Source organism: Taudactylus pleione, unplaced genomic scaffold (assembly GCF_031769625.1).
Source record: "Taudactylus pleione unplaced genomic scaffold, aTauple2 ptg000842l, whole genome shotgun sequence".
In the NCBI taxonomy this organism is placed as follows: domain Eukaryota; kingdom Metazoa; phylum Chordata; class Amphibia; order Anura; family Myobatrachidae; genus Taudactylus; species Taudactylus pleione.
Window position 1 is genome coordinate 327,686 of NW_028285244.1, and position 23,419 is coordinate 351,104.

Below are 23,419 nucleotides of genomic sequence, written 5' to 3' on the forward strand. Positions count from 1 at the left end.
GGAGCGGACAGCCGCGGATGGGGGAGGGTTAGGTTTGGGCCACCCGGGGAGGGGGGGGACTTAGGGTTAGGCACCCCCCCGGGGGACTTAGGTTCAGGCAGCGGGGAAGGGGGGGTTAGGGTTAGGCACTTAGAGGGGGGATTAGGGTTAGGCACTTGAGGGGGAGGTTAGGGTTAGGCACCCCTAAGGAGGGTTAGGGGGTTAGGTTAGAGAATACTTACCTATCCACTATCGGGATTTCCAGCGCTGTCGGGCTTCCACTGCCGGGAACTCTGCTGATGTCGGCCAGGCGCTGCCGGGAATCGGCCGGCGGTATTTCATACCGATTCCTTACTACTGGGGGGATTTTTACATGGGCACTACTACTTGTGGGCATTTTTACAGGGGCACTACTACTGGTGGCACATTTACAGGGGCATTACTACTGGGGGCACTTTTACATGGGCACTACTACTGGGGGGCATTTTTACAGGAGCACTACTACTGGTGGCACATTTACAGGGGGCATTACTACTGGGAGCACTTTTACATGGGCACTACTACTGGGGGGGCATTTTTACAGGAGCACTACTACTGGTGGCACATTTACAGGGGGCATTACTACTGGTGGCACATTTACAGGGGGCATTACTACTGAGGGCACTTTTACATGGGCACTACTACTGGGGGGGCATTTTTACAGGGGCACTACTACTGGTGGCACATTTAAAGGGGACATTACTACTGGGGGCACATTTACAGGGGACATTACTACTGAGGGATAACTACTTGGGGCATTACTACTGGGGCACATTTACAGGGGGCATTACTACTGGGAGTACTTTTACATGGGCACTACTACTGGGGGGGGCATTTTTACAGGAGCACTACTACTGGGGGGGCATTTACAGGGGGCATTACTACTGGTGGCACATTTACAGGGGGCATTACTACTGAGGGCACTTTTACATGGGCACTACTACTGGGGGGGGCATTTTTACAGGGGCACTACTACTGGTGGCACATTTAAAGGGGGCATTACTACTGGGGGCACATTTACAGGGGACATTACTACTGAGGGATAACTACTTGGGGCATTTTAACAGGGGCATTACTACTGGGGCACTATTACATGGGCACTACTACTGGGGGCATTATTATAGGGACACTACTACTGGTGGGGGCTAACTACTTGGGGCATTATTACAGGGGCATTACTACTGGTGGCACATTTACAGGGGGCACTTTTACATGGGCACTACTACTGGGTGCATTATTACAGGGGCATTACTACTGGGGACACTTTTACTGGGGGCTTAGTATTAGCTGCAGTACTACTGGGTGCATTACTGCAGGGACATTTCTAATGGGGGCACTGTTACATGGGGCATTACTATTCATAGGCAAACTCAGGGGGGGAGTTCCGTTTGCCTGGAAACCCCCCTCCCCAACCCACACCATGACCACAATAGAAATACTGATATAATAGAATTGTACTAGTGCTGCATTTTCTTCTCCGTATCACAAATGAAATAATTAGCACCACCTGTGGATCTTTTACCATGTGCCAGCCAGTAATAAATACACCTATGCAACAACAACTAGGAGATCTGGAAAACATGCACTGTTAGGGGTGCACTGCTAGAGACCATATATAGGCTTAATTATTAATACTGCATAATAATACACTATCCAGTGATTAACGAGCCCAATATGTACATATATTGTATGTCCAGGGCAGTGCTAGGTTCTTCTGCTGCTCCCCCAGACTCCCGAACTTGCTCCAATGCTCTGGAATGGTGCCCACATCTGAAATGAAAACATTCAGATCAGGCAGGATGGCCCTACTGCCGCATTTAGTGATCGCTGGTCCCAGATATTCTGGAATTATGACACACAATACACTTTGTATGATGCAAAGCTGGATAAGTGCTAACTATGCCCTCTTCATGGACAGGCCACACTCACTTTTTAAAATCAAGCCTTTGGAAACCCCCCTCAAGAAATCCTGCGTTTGCCACTGCCTTTCCTCTGTCGGGTGCATGTTCCTTCGACGCGTGCAAATTCCGCCAGGAGGCGCCAAAATGTATCTTCACTTACCAAAAATATTAGGCTCGGGCCGGCCCTAATTACAACAACATTGTAATCTTACAGTCGTTCCTCATCCTGTAATGTGCCTACACTGAACTATATGTTGTTCCGTTCAGGCACCCTCCCTTATTCCCAAACATGCACAATATGATCAATATTAAGGGTTCCTAATATTAGCAACCACTTTACTTCTAACAAATCGCAGGGACGGGTTCCTATCAGAGCCTCTTTCCATGTATTGTGATTTGTAATAAATTTGGGCAATACTTAATTCCTTATTGCCACGATATTCGATGATAAGAAATTATAGTTATAGGGTCTAAAACCCTATAAATATTCTCCTTACAGATAAATTCAAGTTGCCTATAGCAACCGATCAGCTGTCTTTTGTTAGACTGTGCTAGGTAAATAACTACAAGCTGATCGGTTGCTATGGACAATTTCTTTACTTTCTCTCGTGAAGGTTTGGTAACTCTCCCCTTGTTTATTTAAAACCACTAAGGAAAGAACAGCTCTATAGAAAATATATTAAAATCACTCTAATAATCCAACAAATAAAAAGTCACCGTATTTTTTACCAGCAAATAACAAAATGAATGGAAAACAAAACAAACACCTAAAATGTATCTGACAGGTCTGTACTGTAGAGGGGAAGATGCTGATCCATCAAACTTTCTAAAGATGACAAGTGGGGAAGTTGCCTATAGCAACTAATCAGCTTCTAGCTATCATTGATTAATAACATTGTATGGAATGATAGCTAGTAGCTGATTGGTTGCTATGGGTGACACCGCTCCGCTTCTCTTTAGTTTTAACTTGTCAAGTCCCTGGGGTTTGAAGGGTTAACAAGCACACTGACTCCGCCAATCGGCGACTGTGTGTGACGTCGCCTCCCGCAGCAGATTTCCGGGCCTGCGGCTGCCGGCGCCGGGATCTTAGTCTGTGTAGCTGTCAGCATGCTGTCCGTACGGAGGGTTCTCCTCGCTCTCTGGCACCAGGCCGGGGGAGCCCCCTGGCAGCGATCGGTCAGCACGGGCTGGTCTCCCGTCGGGGCCGCGTTTAATGTGAAGCCGCAGTGGAGGCTGGGTGTACTGGAGAAGAGCACGGTGAGCGGCCCGGTCACGTGTCCTCCGGGTGCCCCATTCCTCCCTATGCCTGCGTGCATGGGCACTGCAGGCAAAGTGCCAGCTGCTCCAGTGCCACCTGCTTACGTGGGGCGCGGGCATTGTAACCCTGGTACTGTGTGGGGCACAGAGAGAGAGATGATTGCTGCACGTGCACCAGTGCCCTTGCCCTATACAGCGCTAATAACACTGTGCTTATTGCAAGACCCTTTCTCCACCTCCTGCTTTATATATATATATATATTCACCCTCCTTACTACAGTGGGGTGAGCGATAAGCCCCTGGCTACAAATAAGTGCATTGCATAAGTGCAGTAGCCTGGTGCAGTGTGACAGGACCAGTTTCTGTGTTATGATAGAGTATTATAGGAAATGCACCCAGGTTGTCTGGCTGACTTTGAAACATCGGGATTGCAGCAATGGTGGGAGCTTAACTTCTTAAAATGACTGAGGTGCTCACATTACATCCAGCATAGAATTATAATATTCTATGTATAGACGTGATTACGGGCAGCACAAATATTGGGGATATTGAAGCGCCCACAGAGTTGTCCCCTATGATAGCAAGTGAAGTGCTGTGATGAGTAGTCCTTGCATTGCATAGCCTGTCATTGCGCCAGGTAAACTTGTGCATGAATCTGTACTCTATGGTTCTGTACTGTAGGTATTGAATTAATTGAAAACAGACGTCAGAGAGATGATTATTTACAACGTCATAGCCCTCTTGCACCCCTCTTTGCATTTAATTTTATTATTTAAATGCTTGTGCAGGAGCAAACTGTTAGTCTCTTTTTTTTTTTTCCTTTTGATTTGGTTTTGTTACCAAACCCCAATTGTGGCTCCTCTCCCTAGCCAACTTGTGTTGGGTGTCTAATAGATGCTATTTCTTGAGGGAGTACTTGGCCTGTCTGCAGGTGAGACTCAACCCCTTAAGCTGCGTACACATTGGGAGATATTATAAACGACTGAACGTTATCGTTCAGTCATTCACAGTATCGGCCAGTGTGTATGCAAAAACGATGAACGATAATGACCAACGATGCAGGTCTTTGCCGTTCATCGTCTGATCATGCAGGCCACCTGATGATATGGTCAGATTGTTGCATGTTCGGGGATGAGGGAGGGTGCCCGGCACTGAACGATATACTTCAGTGTGTGTGTTCAATGTCGTGTTTTGTCATTTAGTGGCTATGGAGATGTACTAAGCTCTGAAAAGTGATAAACTGGAGAGTGTATTGATACCTACGTTTTAACCTCTATGCAATCCTGTCTATACCTTCTAAAATTGCCGCTATTTAGCGTAATGAGTCGCACAGTAAATAAATGCCTTCAGACTTTGAATGTGTTTCCAAAGCACAAAAAGTTATTATTCAGTATAAAAACAGATGGTTACACGCTGTGATCTAAAGACAATTAGCGCAAATAAATCATACAGACCCAAGGTACAGTTGTTACATACGCACGCGCTCTGAGCCCAGATACCGGCATCAGCATTAGAAACCTCTGTCAACAGCACAGCAAGAAGACTCAAGACTGGGGTCAGAGAGCCCACATATATACTCTTGCAGGGGATAGGCAATACAATAGACAAGTTTGGCATGATTCCATTGGTTCTTCTTAAAGGTGTTTCTGTTACAGGATAGTTTATAGGACAATTTCAAATGGACACAAACAGCCTCCAACCGCCCTTTGTGTCCTTTTTCCCGCTGCATACTAATCTAAGCTGATAACATTACAGAGTACATTTTTAATGTTTTAACTCTCTATAGTCCATAGTTTGCAGACGCATGTTCCGATCTTTTCGCCGATGACACCGGAAATCTGTGGAGACACAGTGGATCAGTACAACACCAGACACGGTCTGCTTACCATGTACTAAACCTTAGATATCAAATAACCTTTATTACACAACATTAATAATCACTGAATAAACCTTGAATATTACACTTTAATACGCATAAACTTTGTGTAGCAGACTGGTGGGTTGGAGGTGATCTCCCTGTAAATATTTATGACCATTGACTATCTCTAGGTTATATCTTGCAGACCTAAAACTATTGTGCAGATTGCAAGATTTTCATGGTGGTATTGGGGGTGTAACTGGGAGGAGCACAGGTGTGCACATAAGTTATTTCTTCAGTAATTTGTTTTCCGTGTCAGTTTCTACTTGCATAATAGAAACCCAATTTGTGCTAGATGCATCTATTCGGCCTTATGCCATATAGGCAGTCATATCTAACATTGTGTTTTTTATATCATCTAGGGTCTGTTTGGCGTTCCTGAGTTGAGTTCTCCTGAGGGATTTCAGGTTGTTCAAGATAAGGCCCTGAGGAAAGCTGAGTCCTTAGTGGAGAGGGTGTGCGCTTCCCCACCAAGTGCAGACACTGTGAAGATGTTTGACTTACTCAGCGATGAGCTATGTAAAGTTGCTGACCTGGTGAGAACAAACCTATAAATCCTCGGATGCCGTTTTATTTATGCAGGGGCAGCGCCAATTACATGAACAGTATGTAGTGGTAGAGGGAAGCAGCAACGATAACTATGCATTTGTCCTCCCTCCAACCTACAGTCTACTGCTTCGTGCTAGCTAGTCTTACAATCCTCCAAAATAGCAGTGTATTGTATCTACAAGCTGAGGTGGTGCAGTATAGTCACTATGCAGTATGGTTTCAACATGTAACCTCACTCTGTATAAGTACTTGGAAGAGGCACAGGAATGATTCTTCCACACCTCCTCCTGGCCATAAATCACATGCGATAATGACTATTGCAATTCTCTAATAGTTACTATGCAGTGTCGTCTGCAGGGAGTTACATCAGAGACAGCGAATGAAATAAGGAGTGCCACGCAGGCTCAGGAGGGGATACTTTAGGGTGTAATGAGGCAGAGAGACCCACACCTAGAGGAGAGAGGCACAGTGGGGAATGTGTTTAATCCGGAGATTTGGAAGCAGAACTTACCCACATAGTCAAAGTAATATTCATCACACACAGCTACACACAATCTATAAGGAGAGGGACCCGTATGAGAGTTTACAGTTTAGAAGGAGAAAATGACAATAGACTGAAGGCGATAAGTTGGATGTACACCAATTGTTTACAGTGCAACAGAACCACTGTAGTACTCACAACTCTGGCTAGACTGCTGCTGTACTTTTCTTAGACATTAAAAGGGGTTAATTAAAATTTTACCTGGTCTCTTCCTTTCTAGTTATTGTTATTTGGTGGGATCCTCACCGTTATATTTAGCAGGGTCCTCACTATTGTAAGTAGCCCCGGTCACTGCTGTTCTACAATCAGCGCTGGTCCGCTCTCTCCGTAGCGGTGAGTATGACGCAGCGGCTCTGATTCTTTTAATTCAAGCAGATGATCGGCAGTGGTCGTCTGAGTCCTGGGGCCCTGCGAAATCCTGCAAATAGTGGGACGCACGAAAGTGGCCAAATTCATATTTGTTGTCAGCCATTTATATGGTCCCAACGTGACCAAATTTTATAATAATGACCCTATGAAATAGCTAGATAATTATAGACATGATGGTAAAATAAGGTCAGGAGGTGACCTCCCGATATGTAAGCATTCCGCTTCCAGCTACCGATGGGCACCAGTGAAACCAGAGTTGGTCAGTGATCCTTACTGAGTGGCTTTTGGGCTGCACAGCACCATCACAGTATATTGTCACCATGTGTGGTTTGTGACTATGGGGTCTATTTACTAAGCTGTGTTAGGAGATAAAGTGAACGGTGATAAGGTACCAGCCAATCAGCTCCTAACTGACAATGGCAGTTAGGAGCTGATGGGCTGGTACCTTATCACCGTTCACTTTATATCCTAGCACATCTTAGTAAATGGACCCCTATAATCCTAGTTGGTACGTTTCCAAAATGTTCTAAAACCAAACACTGCACAGTTCTCCGCACCAAATTACGATGACACACCGTTTTTATTTTGTCCTTGAAATCTGCATTACAGGAGCATGTTATAGCTAAACCGATTTTGTTACATCTCGTTACATAAAAGTATATTTTCTGGCTAAATGAACTTTTGGCTGATATCTTCAGGCTGATTTTGTGAAGGTCGCTCATCCTGACTCTTCGTTCAGAGAGGCGGCAGAGGAAGCTTTCAGGAACATCGGCACCATGGTGGAGAGGTGTGTAATCCCCGTCCTTGCCTGATCTGTGTTATATTAATGTGTGCTTATGTTGACGCTATAGGTAGTGATTATGTAATCGGATGCTATATCGATCATTTTATCTTTTCAGAGAAGTTTTTTGAGGTATGTTATTGTTGCTGTTTTTTGTTTTTATATGCGACTGTACTTGTTTGCATCATTATGCTAGAAAAAAGATAATAAAAGATCCTAATTTGTTTTTAACGTGTTCCGTCTTTAGCTGTGTTGATCCAGAAGAAAGCTTAACAAATCCCCAATGATACAATTAACATTCTCTCCTCATGGGGAGAATTAGTCCCTGTTCATACAAATGGCTATCAGATGATTTTCTGTGATGAATAATCTAATAGCAGCATTCAGGAGAGAAGAAATGAATATCCAAAAGGTGTAATAAGTGTCCAGTCAAATGAGGAATAGATTATGGAGAATCACACAATCTGACACAGCTTCCGGCAAACCAAACACCAGGTCCCAGGACGTATTGCCAAACAGAGTTCCAGGCTCCTCACCAAAGGGTATAGCCGGCACATCGTGACCTCCTTACTAGTATAAGATAGGATAGGTACACTAGGATAAGTTAACTACCTGCCGCTTCATTGTGCTGGACATCGCGGCTGTGAAGCTATAAGCCGCCAGGCGCTGACACTACACAGAATCCATCACTGAACAAATTAATAGACAGAGATCCAGGCTCCCCACAACAGGGTAGAGCCGTTATATCGTGATCTCCACATACTGGAAAAGGATCTTATTTGTTGGAATCATTCTGCTCTGAAAATTGAAGAAGGAAGCGTTCTATTTTTCTAGTGAACTTGTGGACATATTTGGGACTATTTTATATTTTCATTGTATATCTATATTCTAGAAGGCTGCGCCTTTTTCCACACTTATTGTTTATGTTTTGAGGAACTGTGGGCCTGATTCAGAGCCGGACGCTCTGACCAGAGCGCTCGCTCTGAATCAGGGCCGTCCTATTTAAATTTGGTGCGGCCTCCTGGCTGCTCGCATAGCTGTGGGTGACCACCCACAGCTATGCGAGCAGCCAAAAAGATGGTCGCGATGGTCAAGACCATCGCGACCATCGGGCTTGTGACGAGACCCTTGTGTTAGGGTCTCGTCTGCCGCAAGCCCGGAGTGCTTTTGGCTCTATCAGAGCCAAAAACACTCCCACTGACATCACTAGTGATGTCAGTGGGGCCGGACCCAGATGGTAGGCGTTCCCATGGGAACGCCTCCGTCTGGGCAGCCATGCCCCCGGCACGCCCACCAAAGGGGGCGTGCTGTCACTCACCATCGACAGCACGCCCCCTTTGCTGCGAGACCCATAACGACGGCTACCCCGTCGTTATTCGGGTCTTGCGCATGCGCACGAATACGGCTCTATGATTGACAACTTGTTCAATCAATTATCCAAATCGCAAAAGCACTCAAAACGAGAGAGGGAGCAAATTCCATTGGGAAAAGCCTTTTTGGTCTGGGCACCACCAGTTTAACACATTATCTCCCCTAGCTTATTGCGCCAGTGCTCTTTCTACACTTTATCGGTTTGCGTCCAGTTGAAATGATTAGAAACTTTAATCTTCTGCGTTTAGTGGCAGTGGAGACGTTGCCCAAAGCAACCAATCTGTTTCTAGATAGCATTTATCGACTACATTCTATACAATGTCTAGAAGCTAATTGGGTGCTATGGGCAACATCTTCACTTGTCCACTTCACTGTTTTCACTGCTTGGTACATTTTCCCCATTGTTCCTAAATGTTTGATTGTTGATTCAGGATGGCTAAGGAATAGAAAACAATCTACATTTTTTCTACTATTACCTAAATAACCTATTAATTTATTAAATTAAGTTTGTGGATTATTTGTGCTCTACTGTTTTTTTTTGTTTTGTTTTTTTACATGAATTCTTTGTTGTTGTTGTTTATTAGTAAAATTAGAATGACTTATTCTAAACACTAACCGGGTTGCTTAAAGGGGCCTATCCATTAGCAGATAGATTTGAACGATGAACGATTTATCGTTCAGTTATTCAATTTATCTGCTAATGGATAGGCTCTGAACGATGAAAATGCGCACTCCCGCGGCCGACAAATTTTGTCTTTTGTCTCTCCAACATGAGAGATCGCTGACAGATATTAGAACGACGAACAATATTTTTAATGAAAATTAATAGAAACATTAAAAAAAATCCACTCCCAGAATGATGTCATGCAATGTCGTTCGTCGTTTGCAAAAAAATGTCATGTACATAACCGATATCTGTCACCGCAGCCCCAGGAATTTTCAAGGGATAATCTTTTGTCTTTCATCTTTTGAAAAAGATCTGCTAATGGATAGGCCTTAGATGCTTATTTCGGCAGTGAGGTCACTGGATTAATAGCGGGACAAATTCTCAAGGCAATTACAGTCACCTTAATCTCATTGACAATATAGTCTGACCTGGGTGACATTAAAAAAGCCAACCTCATCATTAAATATATAGAAAGTATACCTAAGTTTCTGCGATGGTGCACAGTTCTGTCATTGGTACAGGAGCTGCAGTAATAGAGAAAACGGCTTCTGACGTTGGTCTATCATGAAGTGTATATGCTTAGTTTTGTAAGGGTTATGCAAATTATAGACTAAATGTAGCTGCTCTAGACTTTAAATACAAGAAACGACTGACCAGTCTCTGCGAGCCTCTGGTCACATCACACTGTCAGGCTTGAAGATGACTTGGTCCTTTTATTTGTCCACTTTCTGCCAGTCTCCTCTGCTTCTCTCCTCTGTACTGTCACTCCATGTACACAGCTCTTTTCCCTCTGTTTCCTTTCCTGTCTCTACAGCCTCTCTCCACATCATCCTCTCCCCCCACTCTGTAGGGAAGATGTATGATCGTGTGGTTATCGTTCGGCAATTGTCAGAACCTGCTTTGCCCATTATGGTGGTGAAGCAGGTCCTGACACTGCCCAGATGTATTTTAAGTTGAATTGCCGAAGAGTGAGAGCGTTAATTCACCCGTCTGGTGAATTGTGTTTTCCCTCTTTCGGCATCGGAAAGACGCTCGCAGGGAGTCTGTGGATGCGCTGGTCAGATATCCCCAGCGGCACCCTCGGCTGTTTTGAAAAGCACAAAACACGAATAACCTTTTATTTTTTTGTATGCACAAATCCTGGCCATTGGAAGAGACAGCCAGAGACATTGCTGTGTGAGTGCGGCAACGGCAGCTGTCGAAATCGATAGCTGCGGTTACCGGAATGGTCAGTGTCGTTCATAACTACAGACTCCTCATCAGCACCCTATATAGGTATAGTAACCCTGTCATTCTGATCACTTCCCTACATTATTAAATGCAGTAGAGCGGTAACTGCAGCACATAACTTGCACAGTTGCTGATTTTGCACGTAACACCTGTACTTGCATCTCCCCTTGTGCCTCTCACTCTGTGCCTAATTCAGACCCGCTGGCGAGCGCTCGCAAACGGGTCGATGTTAGACCAGTGCGCATGCGTACGACGGAGGCTGCTCCGTCGTGCGCATGCGCGAGACCCGAATAGCGACGGCCAAGCCGTCTTTATGAGTCTCGCACCAAAGGGGGCTTGCTGTCGATGGTGAGTGACAGCACGCCCCCTTTGGTGGGCGTGCTGGGGGCGTTGCTGCCCAGACGGAGGCGTTCCCATGGGACCGCCTACCGTCCGGGGCCAGCCCCACTGACATCACAAGTGATGCCAGTGCTTTTGGCTCTGTTAGAGCCAAAAGCACTCCAGGGCTTACGGCAACGAGACCCTACCGCAAGGGTCTCGTCGCAAGCCCGATGGTCTAGACCAAGGCGACCATCTTTTTGGCCGCTCGCATAAGCTGTGGGTGGTCACCCACAGCTATGCGAGCGGCCAGGAGGCCGCTCCAATATTAGGAAGGACGGCCCTGATTCAGAGCGAGCGCTCTGTCAGAGTGTCCGGCTCTGAATCAGGGCCTCTATCCTAACGTCTCCTTCTAACCGTCTGTACTTGTGCCTCTACCATCTGACACTGCTCACCTAACTGCCTGGGCAGCCACAAAGGCTGCTGGGAATTGTAGTTTGTGACTTGGCTGTGTAGCAACATGTGCATATGCTACAGTGTTGGCCATAATAACTTGCATAGTGGAGTATTACTACAGTAGGCTTTTCTCTGCAAATTGTCCCTTTTAATAACAAATAATCTGATGCACTGGATCAGCTTGTGTATTATTTGGTGGTTTATATTGCTTCAATAAACATCAATATCTTCCCCAGCCTCCTGTATTTCAGGCTCTACCATCTTGTATCTCCTTTCCCTACTTGAAAAATCTACAATCATGTTAATCAAAGTTTGTTTGGTTGGGACAAAGACCCAGGAGGCAGTGACGCCTCTTCTTTTCTGCTTTACAGAAATACAATTTAGGGGGTCATCTGGTTTAAGGGGAGATGTATCAAACCTTCAGGAGATATGCACTAAGCCTTGGAGAGTGATCAAGTACCAACCAATCGGCTCCTAACTAATTTTTCAATCAGCCTGTAAAATGACAGGCTGGAGCTGATTGGGTGCCATGGGCAACTCCTCCACTTTACTAGGAGGAGATGCACTAAGCTGTGGAGAGTGAGAAAGTACCAACCAATTAGCTCCTAACTGTCTCTTTATAGGCTGTTTGAAGAATGAATTAGGAGCCGATTGGTTGGTACTTTATCGCTCTACACTCTCCAAGGCTTAGTGCATCTCCTAGTAAAGTGGAGAAGTTGCCCATGGCAACCAATAAGCTTTCTAACTGTCAATTTATAGACTGTGCTAGATAAATGAGTTATTGGTTGCTATGGGCAACTTCACCCCTCTAGTTCTCTTGAAGTTTTAATACATCTCTCCACTCAGTCTGTTCTCTTCCACGGGAGTGCTCAAACGGGCTCTTGGGTAGACATCGAGGCTGACAAACTCAGCCTATGATCCCCATATTCCTGTTTCTGGGTCCTGCACAAATCATTCCCCTCAGCCTCAGCTTCCACCCACATTGAAAGTCACACGTTCAATGTAGGATTATTGTATGAGACCAGATATCGCCGCTGAGCTCCTCTGGGAGGCTCAGGTGTGCCCGACCCTTTACCTGCCTAGACGTGACCTTCCATCCCTTTTAAAATCTTGTGTAGTGTGCCTTGAGTTGAAAAAGGTTGAAAATCGCTTCTCTAAGGTTTGATACATTTCCCCCTCAGTGAGCTGTGACTCATCTTGATAGAGGAATTGATGAGAATCAGCTGATGAATGTTATCGGCCCAACAATCTAATCTGTCCCAAAAATGCTACAGGAAAAAGCAACAACTGTAAATTGGGAAACACTTTATAGTACTAACAATATTTGGGTGTGTACTCTGTTTTGAACTTTTTGTAATTTCTGTCTTCATCCCCTTAACACAATACACTTTGACCCCCAAGTATCAACTAACAGGGGTATTCAATATGGAGCGAAAACTCAGTTTTTGCGATGTTTTCGCACTGATGACGTCATTTTCGCAGGTTTTGGTTTTACACCGTATTCAATTTCATAGACTTTTCGCAGGTTCGAAAAGTCTTTGAAAAAAAACGTGGATAACTTTTCACCACTGAATAGGTGGAGAAAAAAAGTGCAGAATTGGGGTTTAGGGGTGAAGGCTTAAAAAAAAAATAGCCTGCACCCCTGGGAATGACATTTTAAAAATAACTGTGTCAAAAAAAGTTTTTAAAAAAAAATGGGGACACCCCAAAAAATGAATTAAAAAATTGGGGTGAAAAAAAAAAATGGGAAAAAATTGTTTAAAACTAGGGAAATAGGTTCAGGGCTATTCTGCAAGTATGCGGCAGGTGTTTTCTAGAATAGATTGTTAGCGGCAGGTGCATACAGTAGTTGCAGAATTTAAAAAAAATTACTTTAGGGACATAAAAATATGCTAGTACCCATTTTCATGTACCCCAAATTTGATGGGACCACTTAAAAAAACGAAAAAAATAACCTAAGTGCTCTTCTGCATCACTTCTTCAATGTCGGGAAAAAAACACCTGCCGCAGCTATTTAAAACCACGACTTTCATTTGCAGGCTAAAACGGGGGTACCCATAGTGATCCCCCATGTTTTTACAGTTTTAGAGGGGGTCCTACAATTTATTCCAGGTAAATTTGTTATTTTTTCGCCGATCCTACTTCGCCGGGTCCCGTTTTCATATTGAATACGGGGATAAAGCAGGCGCGCGCCCTATACTTTATCCCAGGAAAATCTCCGATATGCAACGTAAACTTCGACAGCGAGGTTTACGTTCCATATTGAATACCCCTGTAAGTTGTAAATGCTTCATAGTTTAACAGGGACATCCAGGACTTGATATCCGCCTGCTTACTGGTGGGAATACGGCATGGTGCACAATCAAGCCTTTAAGTTGTGTTTTATAATCCTTGTGATGCTTTAAAATGTTGTTTGTTTTATTGTTTTTTTTTTTTTTTTTTTCTTTTATAGGTTAAATACCAACATTGAGTTGTGTCAAAGTTTGAGGAAACTCCTGGATAACAAAACACTTCTGGATTCCTTAGACGCAGAAACCAGGTACAGTGTACATCATTTCTTTCACAGTGAAACAGCGGCTCAATATATTAAATTGTTACAAAGATTTCTTCAAGAATCCTAATTATCCCCTCAGTCATTGAAGGTCCTGTTCTGTCACATTAAGCAGATTTTTGCTGATTTTCTTAGTAGACAATATAAGGATGTTAGCTAGGTCCTATGGCACTGCTAAGCAGTAGGATACTGCCCATTGTCACCTCCCTAATGCAGCCCTGTATAGGGAATTCCAAAAGGTTGAATCCTCTTTTGGCAATGTACAGTGGAGTGTTTAACTTATTTATCTTTTTATAAAATGGTGTAGATAATAGGCGAACTAAGGTAGCACTACTATATAATGGACTGTCTGTCACTGCAAAATTCAGAACGCTATGTACAACATTACAGAAAAGCTCATGGTCTTATGATAGCAGACCTCTTCTATGACAAGTCTGATTAGCCCATGGGTATTGGTTATTGTGAGATTTTAACTATCTTCTGCTCTTTACTCTGTGATTTCCTTTTAGAACAAACTGTCTGCTAGAAAGTGAATCTATGCCTTAAAGGGTTAACTCTCTATATTTTAATTGTCATCTATTTTTTTTTTTTTTTTAAGGCGAGTGGCTGAATTGTTTTTATTTGATTTTGAGATCAGTGGCATTCATATGGATGAAGAAAAGGTAGGTTCATTTCCATATAAAGAAATGTTTTTGTCTGTACATGTATACTGGGGTTGTTTTCCGTAAAGCGCTATCTCCCTTGTGTTGTGTGGCTTTGGACTTGAGCGACTGCTACAGTTCTGCAGTTTTCCAGAGACTTCCAAGTGTACAATTCACTGAGGGAAGTGGCTCTACCTCACAAGGCACAAGTTTAAGAACCTACAATAGTCTTAGTCAATGTTGCCTGGGCCATAGGCTGCAGTGTATGGGGAATAGACAAATGGGGATCCAGTCTTGGCAGCTGTGGGGGTTTTAATGGCAGGAAGTCCAACAATGCTGTTACTTATAGGGAGATAGAACTTTGGGGCTCAGTCACCTCCTGTAGAAGCTGTGCATGTGTTTGATCTGGTTATTACATCTTTGCATTGACCTGATGTCCTACTTGCCAACCTGACCAGTGTGATTGTCCGTTTTTCCCACTTATTCTCAAACAACGATAACCCAGACCAAATGAACTAGCTGGAACTAAAAATGTTTTTAAGACCCATTAGCAAAATGTCCCCATATTTATGTTTGGTATAAAAATATGTCTTTATAGAGTTCTGCTTACAGCTTGATACTAACCCGTTAATATAACATTTTAACTCCTAAACTAATATGTCTGTCTCTGTAGGATTAAATTCAGTGACTATTTGGTATAAATTTTCTCAAGTCCAAAATAAAATAGAAAATGGTAAAATAAGTCCTTTTTTCAGTTTATTCTTCTAATTAGTTTTGCGGGTCTTGGTTTATTCATGATATACTTACCGGTTAAAAAAGCAAGGTTTGGATAAACTGATTTTAGACTTAAGCTGGGCATCCACTATACAATTTTCTGTCCAGTCTGACTGGCTGGAATGAAAACCTGGTAATGTAGGGGAGCAAATGACAGTCAATCATATGGTTTTAAACACTGAAAAAAGGACAAAAAGAAAATTGTTCAAATTTGTTAAATTTTTGTGTTATAGCCAATTTGTCTGAACAATCATTTTCCTTTTTTTTGTGAGCAAATTGACAATCGTCATCTGCTCCCATACATTACCAGGTTTTCATTCTAACCAGCCAGATTAACAGATATCTGACAGAAAATTGTATAGTGGATGCTGAGCTTAAGGCTTACTGAAAGACTTCTGTGTATGTTTCCCCAGTTATATAATTTATGCCAGTGGTTTCCAAACTGGGTGCTGAGGCTCCATGGAGTGCAGTGGGGCACTTACAGGGGTGCCACGGTTTGGTGGTCTAGGACCAAATCAAATTATTTATGGTTAATATTATAGGCTGCTGATCGTAAAATATGTAAAAACAGAATTGCACCCCTGTCCACCGTCAAATAACTGAACATACTGCTGTGTGTGTACACACTGACCGATATATTTACTGTGTACGGGCGGTCCACTTGCTGCAGAGCCCATGTAAATGCCCGTACAGTTGTGATGTCAGGCATGACACATCTGGCCGGCGATTGGTAAGTGTGTATGCACTTACCAATCATCAGATAGGTCAGCGGATCGGTCGGATGGTCTATCCATTGTGTTAGTGTGTACCCAGCTTAAGGATAACGTATAAGCATAATTCACTTCATGATATTTCGCAGAATTTCTCAGTTGGAAACTTTTGGCCTAGGAGCGCCATGAAAAAAAAATGCTGATACTCTAGGGCGCTGTGATTCAGAAAAGTTTGGGAACCACTGCCTTATGCAAATCTTGGGTGATCTGTGAGGTTCACGAGTCACCGGTCTGTGTTATGCTACCGTATACTTTGTTCTTGCTGAAAACGTTTTCTGCTTTTGTTCATGTCCTACGTGCAGTCTGTATCTAAAATCCAAATGTTTGTTTAAATGCAGCGCCAGAAGGCTGTCAACCTGAATGTTGTCATTGCAGACTTGAGTAATGACTTCCTAATGGGATCCAACCTGCCCAATAAGATTGATATCAATAATATACCTGAGCATATTCGCTCTCACTTTTCCTGGGATGGGCAGTACTTACAAGTCAGTGGTTTACATGCAGATTCTCCAAATGACCTGGTAAGTGATGGGTGTATGTACGTTTGGCAAGTGTACCTGTTGCCTGCTCATTGGGGGAAGCCATTTTATGGGTTTAACCATCAGGGCTATCGCTTTGTTAAATATTTTTGATGTCACCAGTTCCTAGTGAATTGGAAAGCAAAATTATTGGTTCAGTCAACAAAGGGACAAGGATCCAATGTCCATAGGATTGCAGTATATTAAATGACAATAAACTAGCAACGTCCCTGACACGTGAGGTACTTTGTGTGTCATACTTCAGTGATCTCATAAATTCCAGATTAGTTCAGCTCACAAAATGGCTGCCTCCACTGTGTGACAGGAACTCTTGCATTTAATATTGATGTTTTTTTTTTTTTTTTTCTGTTGTGTGGTAATGTACTGCGTTTTCCAAATATCCTCTGTGTGTGTGTGTGTGTGTGTTTTTTCATTCCATACTCACTGTTTAACATGGATAAATAAGTTTAGGTCTGTAGTCTACATTAAATAACTAAACTTTATTACCCTTTTGATAAGTGTTTTTTGCTGTACAGAGCAGACAGAGTAAAGGTGCAAAGATATATCTGTAGATCATGGTTGTTCATATACACTGACTACCATCATCTTCCAGTCAGCTGCGGGTCCCGTTGGCTGAGGGTCGCACCGCCGCCCCCTCTCTCCGGCTCCTGCATGTGTACAGATTGCCCGTACACACACTTGCCGATGAACGGATATGACTGCAGATATATCTATCTGTTGGCTGGGCAGCACAGCCAATGTGATATGTCTGTGAACGACGTCATCCAGACATATCACTGGTACACACTGTGGGCACCAGATATATTGGCCGATTGATAGGCCAATATATGTGTCAGTGTGTACCCAGTTAGGTGTACTGTACAAAAGCCTAATGCTGTATTGACTTCTAGTTAAATAATTGCTCTGTACAGTCATTGTAAAAAAGTAAACCTTTGGAATGTGCCATTTGTTTTTCCTCTTATAGAGCAAAAATATCCTATTTTTCTTTTAATGGCAAATGTTAAATCAATTTACTTGACATTTTTATTATGTTTGTTCTTTTTATTTTAAGATCCACTTGTGTATATCAGGGTGTTGTATTTATTTAATGTTTTTGTATTTTAAAAGACTGTTTACGTCAGTAGTTAATTTTAGAAATGTAAATGTTGCCTAATACTGGACACACTGTAACCGGCCCTGCCCATTTAAAGTGTATTTTCCATGAAGAAAATGTACAGCCAAAAACCACTTTTTTCATAGACCTTCTAAAACGCTGCAACAGAATATTTCACCTGTTAAACCACCGTGGTCATTTGCAGTCTGCCTTCAATGTTTTCTGTCCTTATTCTTTAGCTCTTACTCATATTATACAGTTCTGGATGTACACAAATATCTAAAATGTTTTTTTTTTTGTTTAATTGGCTGATGCGACTTATTTTATTAGAAAAACAAACTGGTAACATAGTATATTTCGCTATAGCTTAATATGCTGTATGGACTCAGGGCCTGATTCAGAGCCGCTCGTAAGCGGCCGCTCGTTCGCTCTGAGCGATGTTCGCACAACTGCGCATGCGTATGGGTCGTAATGCGCATGCGCAAACCAGTCATTGCAGTCGGAAATCGTGCGCTCGTAAAACAGCGAGGGGCTGCTAATTTGATTGACAGAATGTACAGTTTGTGGGGGGTAACAGGGGAAGGTGCTTGGAAATGGGGGAGTGGAGATCCGAACGCAGGCGTGCCAAACGGTCAAAGGGCGTTTAATGGGAGTGCATAATTAGTAAAGGAGCGTCATCGACCACGTCACTTGGTTGTCTTTTAGCCTGAACTGCTCGCAGTGATAGCAGTAAGAAAATCCTACCACAAGCACTGCGAGCAGTTCAGATGCCTTTCGATGTTCCCGATTAATCTAATAAATACCGGAGATGACGTGTGATGCGAACGGCAAAGAGGCGTCTTTACAAAATAGCGAACGCATTTTTCGAACGCTCGCTCAGACATAGAGGCGTCAACAAACCGCAAAGAGTGAGCGCTCAATTTAAATAGCCGGCCCCTTTTTTGGAACGACCGGCCGCAAATAGCGTCCGGCTCTAAATCAGGCCCTCAGTCCAAAAAAGCGCTGGTTAATCCCTTTTGCTACAGAGGAAGAATAGCAGAAAAAAACTTCACACACCATTGACCCCTTTTTTTTTGTTTGTTTGTTATTTTGTTTTTACATTTATTTTCCCTTCATTCCACCTTCTGCCACTGTGACAAAGCTGGTCATACATGCATTTATATCATCATACCTAGACTACTGCAGCGCCCTTCTACATTGGTCTCCCAGCAAAAGAATTGCACCGCTTGCAGATGGTACAAAATGCAGCTGCCAGGCTATAAACCAACCGTCTCAGTTCCAGCCACATAACCCCAATTCTCTACTCCCTCCACTGGCTGCCTGTCAGATGGCAAATAGTTTTCAAGATTGGCTTAATGACTTTTAAAGCCGGCTCTAGGGGTGTTCGACCAGTGCGGTCGCACAGGGGCACCACCCGTAGAGGGTGCGCCCCTCCCCAGCAACCCGATTTCAGTGGGACAGTACTGAAGTGGCCCGCGGGTGGTCCAATTGGGAAGTTGTGGACCCCCACTGCCACAGCTGTGCGGGGCGAGGGCTGGGGGAAGCCCAGCCAGTGACGGAGGGCTGGGCTTTACCCCCGGCATGATGTTATTTGGAGGCGTGCCATGCGGGCACACCTCCAAATAACGTAACGTAGGGGGCGTGGCCTATGGTAATTAGGCCACGACCCCAATTTCGGTCGCACGCGGTTTCGCCGCGTGCGATATAAGGGCACCCTGTTAAGGGCTGGCACAGGGTGCTCCAACCCCTGGAGCCGGCCCTGCCAGGGCCTAAGGTACTTGGAGCAGCTTCTGATCCCTTACTGTCCCACTCGATTACTGCGATCCGTTGATGGACTATTAACAGTACCTAGAATCTCCCGAAATTCATTTGGGGGTCAACTTTGTGTGTCCCTTGTTAAGCTTGTTTTGTATTGTGTGCTGTAAAGGCAAATGTAAAGCACTTTGAGTACTATTAGGAGAATAGTGCTATATAAATAACATTATTTATTATTATTATTTGTAACTTGTACATATTGCGCCACAGTGATGGTTGAGGTAAATTGCAAACACTGTTAGTCCAAGTATGGTAGTAGCCCTACTTTCATTTTACATTTACACACTTCAAAAAACTGATGGGTAAAAATAACTTTCCAAGAAATTTCAGTGGAATTTACGGCTTGGAAGTCGAGGAACTATTTTACACTTTCAAAGTGTGAAGCATGCATCATATTCAAGCTATATTTTACAAATTAAGTAAATTGAACTAAACTGAAATTGCAAAATGTATAAATAAGTAGTTGTTGCCCACAATTAAATAGCTTCTAGTTGTATTGCTTTGCATAGAGGCCCTATTGTGGGAGTGGCACACGTGACAAGCAGCGCTATACAGACTGCTGACAGCAGCGTCTTCACCCACTACTCGCCCCAATGTCACTGTGTGCCCTGTGCACAGACTGCTATGTAACCTATCCTATTCACCTACCACTCACACCAATATCACTGTGTGCCCTGTGCACAGACTGCTATGTAGCCTATCCTATTCACCCACCACTCACACCAATGTCACTGTGTGCCCTGTGCACAGACTGCTATGTAGCCTATCCTATTCACCCACCACTCACACCAATGTCACTGTGTGCCCTGTGCACAGACTGCTATGTAGCCTATCCTATTCACCTACCACTCACACCAATGTCACTGTGTGTCCTGTGCACAGACTGCTATGTAGCCTATCCTATTGACCTACCACTCACACCAATGTCAGTGTGCCCTGTGCAGACTGCTATGTAGCTTATCCTATTCACCCACCACTCCCACCAATGTCACTGTGTGCCCTGTGCACAGACTGCTATGTAGCCTATCCTATTTACTTACCACTCACACCAATGTCACTGTGTGTCCTGTGCACAGACTGCTATGTAACCTCTCACCCACCACTCACACCAATGTCACTGTGTCCCCTGTGCACAGACTGCTATGTAGCCTATCCTATTTACCTACCACTCACACCAATGTCACTGTGTGTCCTGTGCACAGACTGCTATGTAACCTATCCTATTCACCCACCACTCACACCAATGTCACTGTGTGCCCTGTGCACAGACTGCTATATAGCCTATCCTATTCACCCACCACTCACACCAATGTCACTGTGTGCCCTGTGCACAGACTGCTATGTAGCCTATCCTATTCACCCACCACTCACACCAATGTCACTGTGTGCCCTGTGCACAGACTGCTATGTAGCCTATCCTATTCACCCACCACTCACACCAATGTCACTGTGTGTCCTGTGCACAGACTGCTATGTAGCCTATCCTATTCACCCACCACTCCCACCAATGTCACTGTGTGCCCTGTGCACAGACTGCTATGTAGCCTATCCTATTTACCTACCACTCACACCAATGTCACTGTGTGTCCTGTGCACAGACTGCTATGTAACCTATCCTATTCACCCACCACTCCCACCAATGTCACTGTGTGCCCTGTGCACAGACTGCTATGTAGCCTATCCTATTCAAGTGACTGCGGGCCCAAAGCACCTCTCCCTCCACCCCTTACCGGCCGCGCACATGGTGCCACACCCATCTCTTGCATTGATATCAATACATTTTGTTTTTGTTATTACTCTTCCTTCTTGATCCATAAAGTTATTCCTAGGAGTTTCCAATCCAAAATTATGCAGTTTTATGAAAATCGGTTCAGTAGTTTTTGTGCCAACTAGGAACAAACAGACACAACATTCTTATTATATTAGTATAGATGATGTCATTTGCAGTGCATATGTGTAATGTTTAAAATGTAGCGCACTTCATTGTTACTTTCTGGATTTAGGTACGGGAAGCGGCGTACAAGATTTTCCTTTACCCAAATAGCAGGCAGTTGAAGTGTTTGGATGAACTACTCAGTAGTAGAAATGCTTTAACTCAGCTTGTGGGATACCCAACATTTGCGCACAGAGCACTGCTAGGGACCATGGCTAAAACTCCAGGTACAACCTTTCTCTAACATTATTTAATGGGAAGCTATTTTTAATTTTTTTTATTTTATATGTTGTTTTATACATTTTTGTTTTTCTTCTTGTAAATCAATGTACTGTACTGTCCTTCATTTGTTTATTTACTTTTTTTTTCTGTTTGTTTTTTAAAGAAGTTAATGTTATTGAGCTTCACATTTTCCTTTTAATACTTTTTTTTCATAGAGAGGTTTATTTTAAGTAGACTTTGGGAGGAGCTGAAATGATACGACCGTTAAATAACCACAAATCACCCCTACACTATTGTGCTTGATAGGTCATTTATGAAGGGCTTTCTGTGTTTTTTTCGTTTTCACAAAACATGGCGGTGCATGAAGACCAAGCAGCTTAACTTTTGCCTATTTTCTATTATTTTGTTTTAATGTAACTCTGAAAGCCTAAACAGCATGATGGCAATGTGGTGTTGGGTAAAGGGGGGGGGGGGGGGGGGGCAAGCCTTCTTTGTAAGCCATACGTGTTCAGGCTTTGGTAATGAACTTCAGCATATACAGTGTTGATGGGGGTCTGTAGATCCCTGGATTGCTGGAGTTTCTTATGAGTTCCCAGGGCATCCGAAGTCTGATCATTTGAGGGATGCCAACGTCTAGGAAAATTGGGAACGGTTTACAAAATTCTCCGTTTTAGGTTTTTTCACTGTAAACCATGTACAGCCATGGCCAAAAGTTTTGAGAATGACAAGTATTGGTTTTCACAAAGTTTGATGCTTCAGTGATTTTAGACCGTTTTGTCAAATGTTACTATGGTATACTGAAGTAAAATTACAAGCATTTCATAAGTGTCAAAGGCTTTTATTGACAATAACATTAAGTTTATGCAAAGAGTCAATATTTGCAGTGTTTGCTCTTCTTTTTCAAGACCTCTGAAATTCGCCCTGGCAAGTTGTCAATCAACTTCTGGGCCACATACTGACTGATGGCTGCCCATTCTTGCCTAATCAATGCTTGGAGTTTGTCAGAATTTGTGGGTTTTTGTTTGTCCAGCCGCCTCTTGAGGATTGACCACAAGAACTCAATGGGATTAAGGTCTGCGGCGTTCCCTGGCCATGGTCCCAAAATTTCAATGTTTTGTTCCCCGAGCTACTTGGTTATCACTTTTACCTTATGGCAAGGTACTCCATCATACTGGAAAAGGCATTGTTCGTCACCAAACTGTTCTTGGATGTTTGGGAGAAGTTGCTCTTTGAGGTGGTTTGGTACCATTCTTTATTCATGGCTGTGTTCTTAGGCAAAATTGTGAGTGATCCCACTCTCTTGGCTGAGAAGCAACCCCACACATGAATGGTCTCAGGATGCTTTACTGTTGGGATGGCACAAGACTGATGGTAGCGCTTACTTTTCCTTCTCCAGACAAGCATATTTCCAGATGCCCCAAACAATCTGAAAGGGGATTCATCAGAGAAAATAACTTTACCCCAGTCCTTAGCAGTCCAATCCCTGTACCTTTTGCATAATATCAGTCTATTCCTGATGTTTTTCCTGGAGAGAAGTGGCTTCTTTGCTGCCCTTCTTGACACCAGGCCATCCTCCAAAAGTCTTCACCTCACTGTGCGTTAAGATGCACTCACACCTGCCTGCTGCCGTTCCTGAGCAAGTTCTGCACTGGTGGTGCTCTGGTCCCGAAGCTGAATCAACTTTAGGAGACAGTCCTGGCGCTTG

The 23,419-nt window shown here is 43.6% G+C and overlaps 1 protein-coding gene across 1 annotated transcript in view; it reads left to right on the top strand.

The window, feature by feature from the left end:
• The first annotated feature begins 2,928 nt into the window (after positions 1 to 2,928).
• The window catches only part of MIPEP (mitochondrial intermediate peptidase), a 110,937-nt gene continuing 90,446 nt past the window's right edge, over positions 2,929 to 23,419 (top strand). The window contains exons 1-7 of the mRNA XM_088458542.1: positions 2,929 to 3,176; positions 5,457 to 5,630; positions 7,252 to 7,340; positions 13,829 to 13,915; positions 14,526 to 14,589; positions 16,451 to 16,633; positions 21,563 to 21,719. Coding sequence (XP_088314668.1) covers positions 3,027 to 3,176; positions 5,457 to 5,630; positions 7,252 to 7,340; positions 13,829 to 13,915; positions 14,526 to 14,589; positions 16,451 to 16,633; positions 21,563 to 21,719 — 904 coding nt within the window. The 5' untranslated portion in view covers positions 2,929 to 3,026. The remainder of the gene's footprint in view (positions 3,177 to 5,456; positions 5,631 to 7,251; positions 7,341 to 13,828; positions 13,916 to 14,525; positions 14,590 to 16,450; positions 16,634 to 21,562; positions 21,720 to 23,419) is intronic.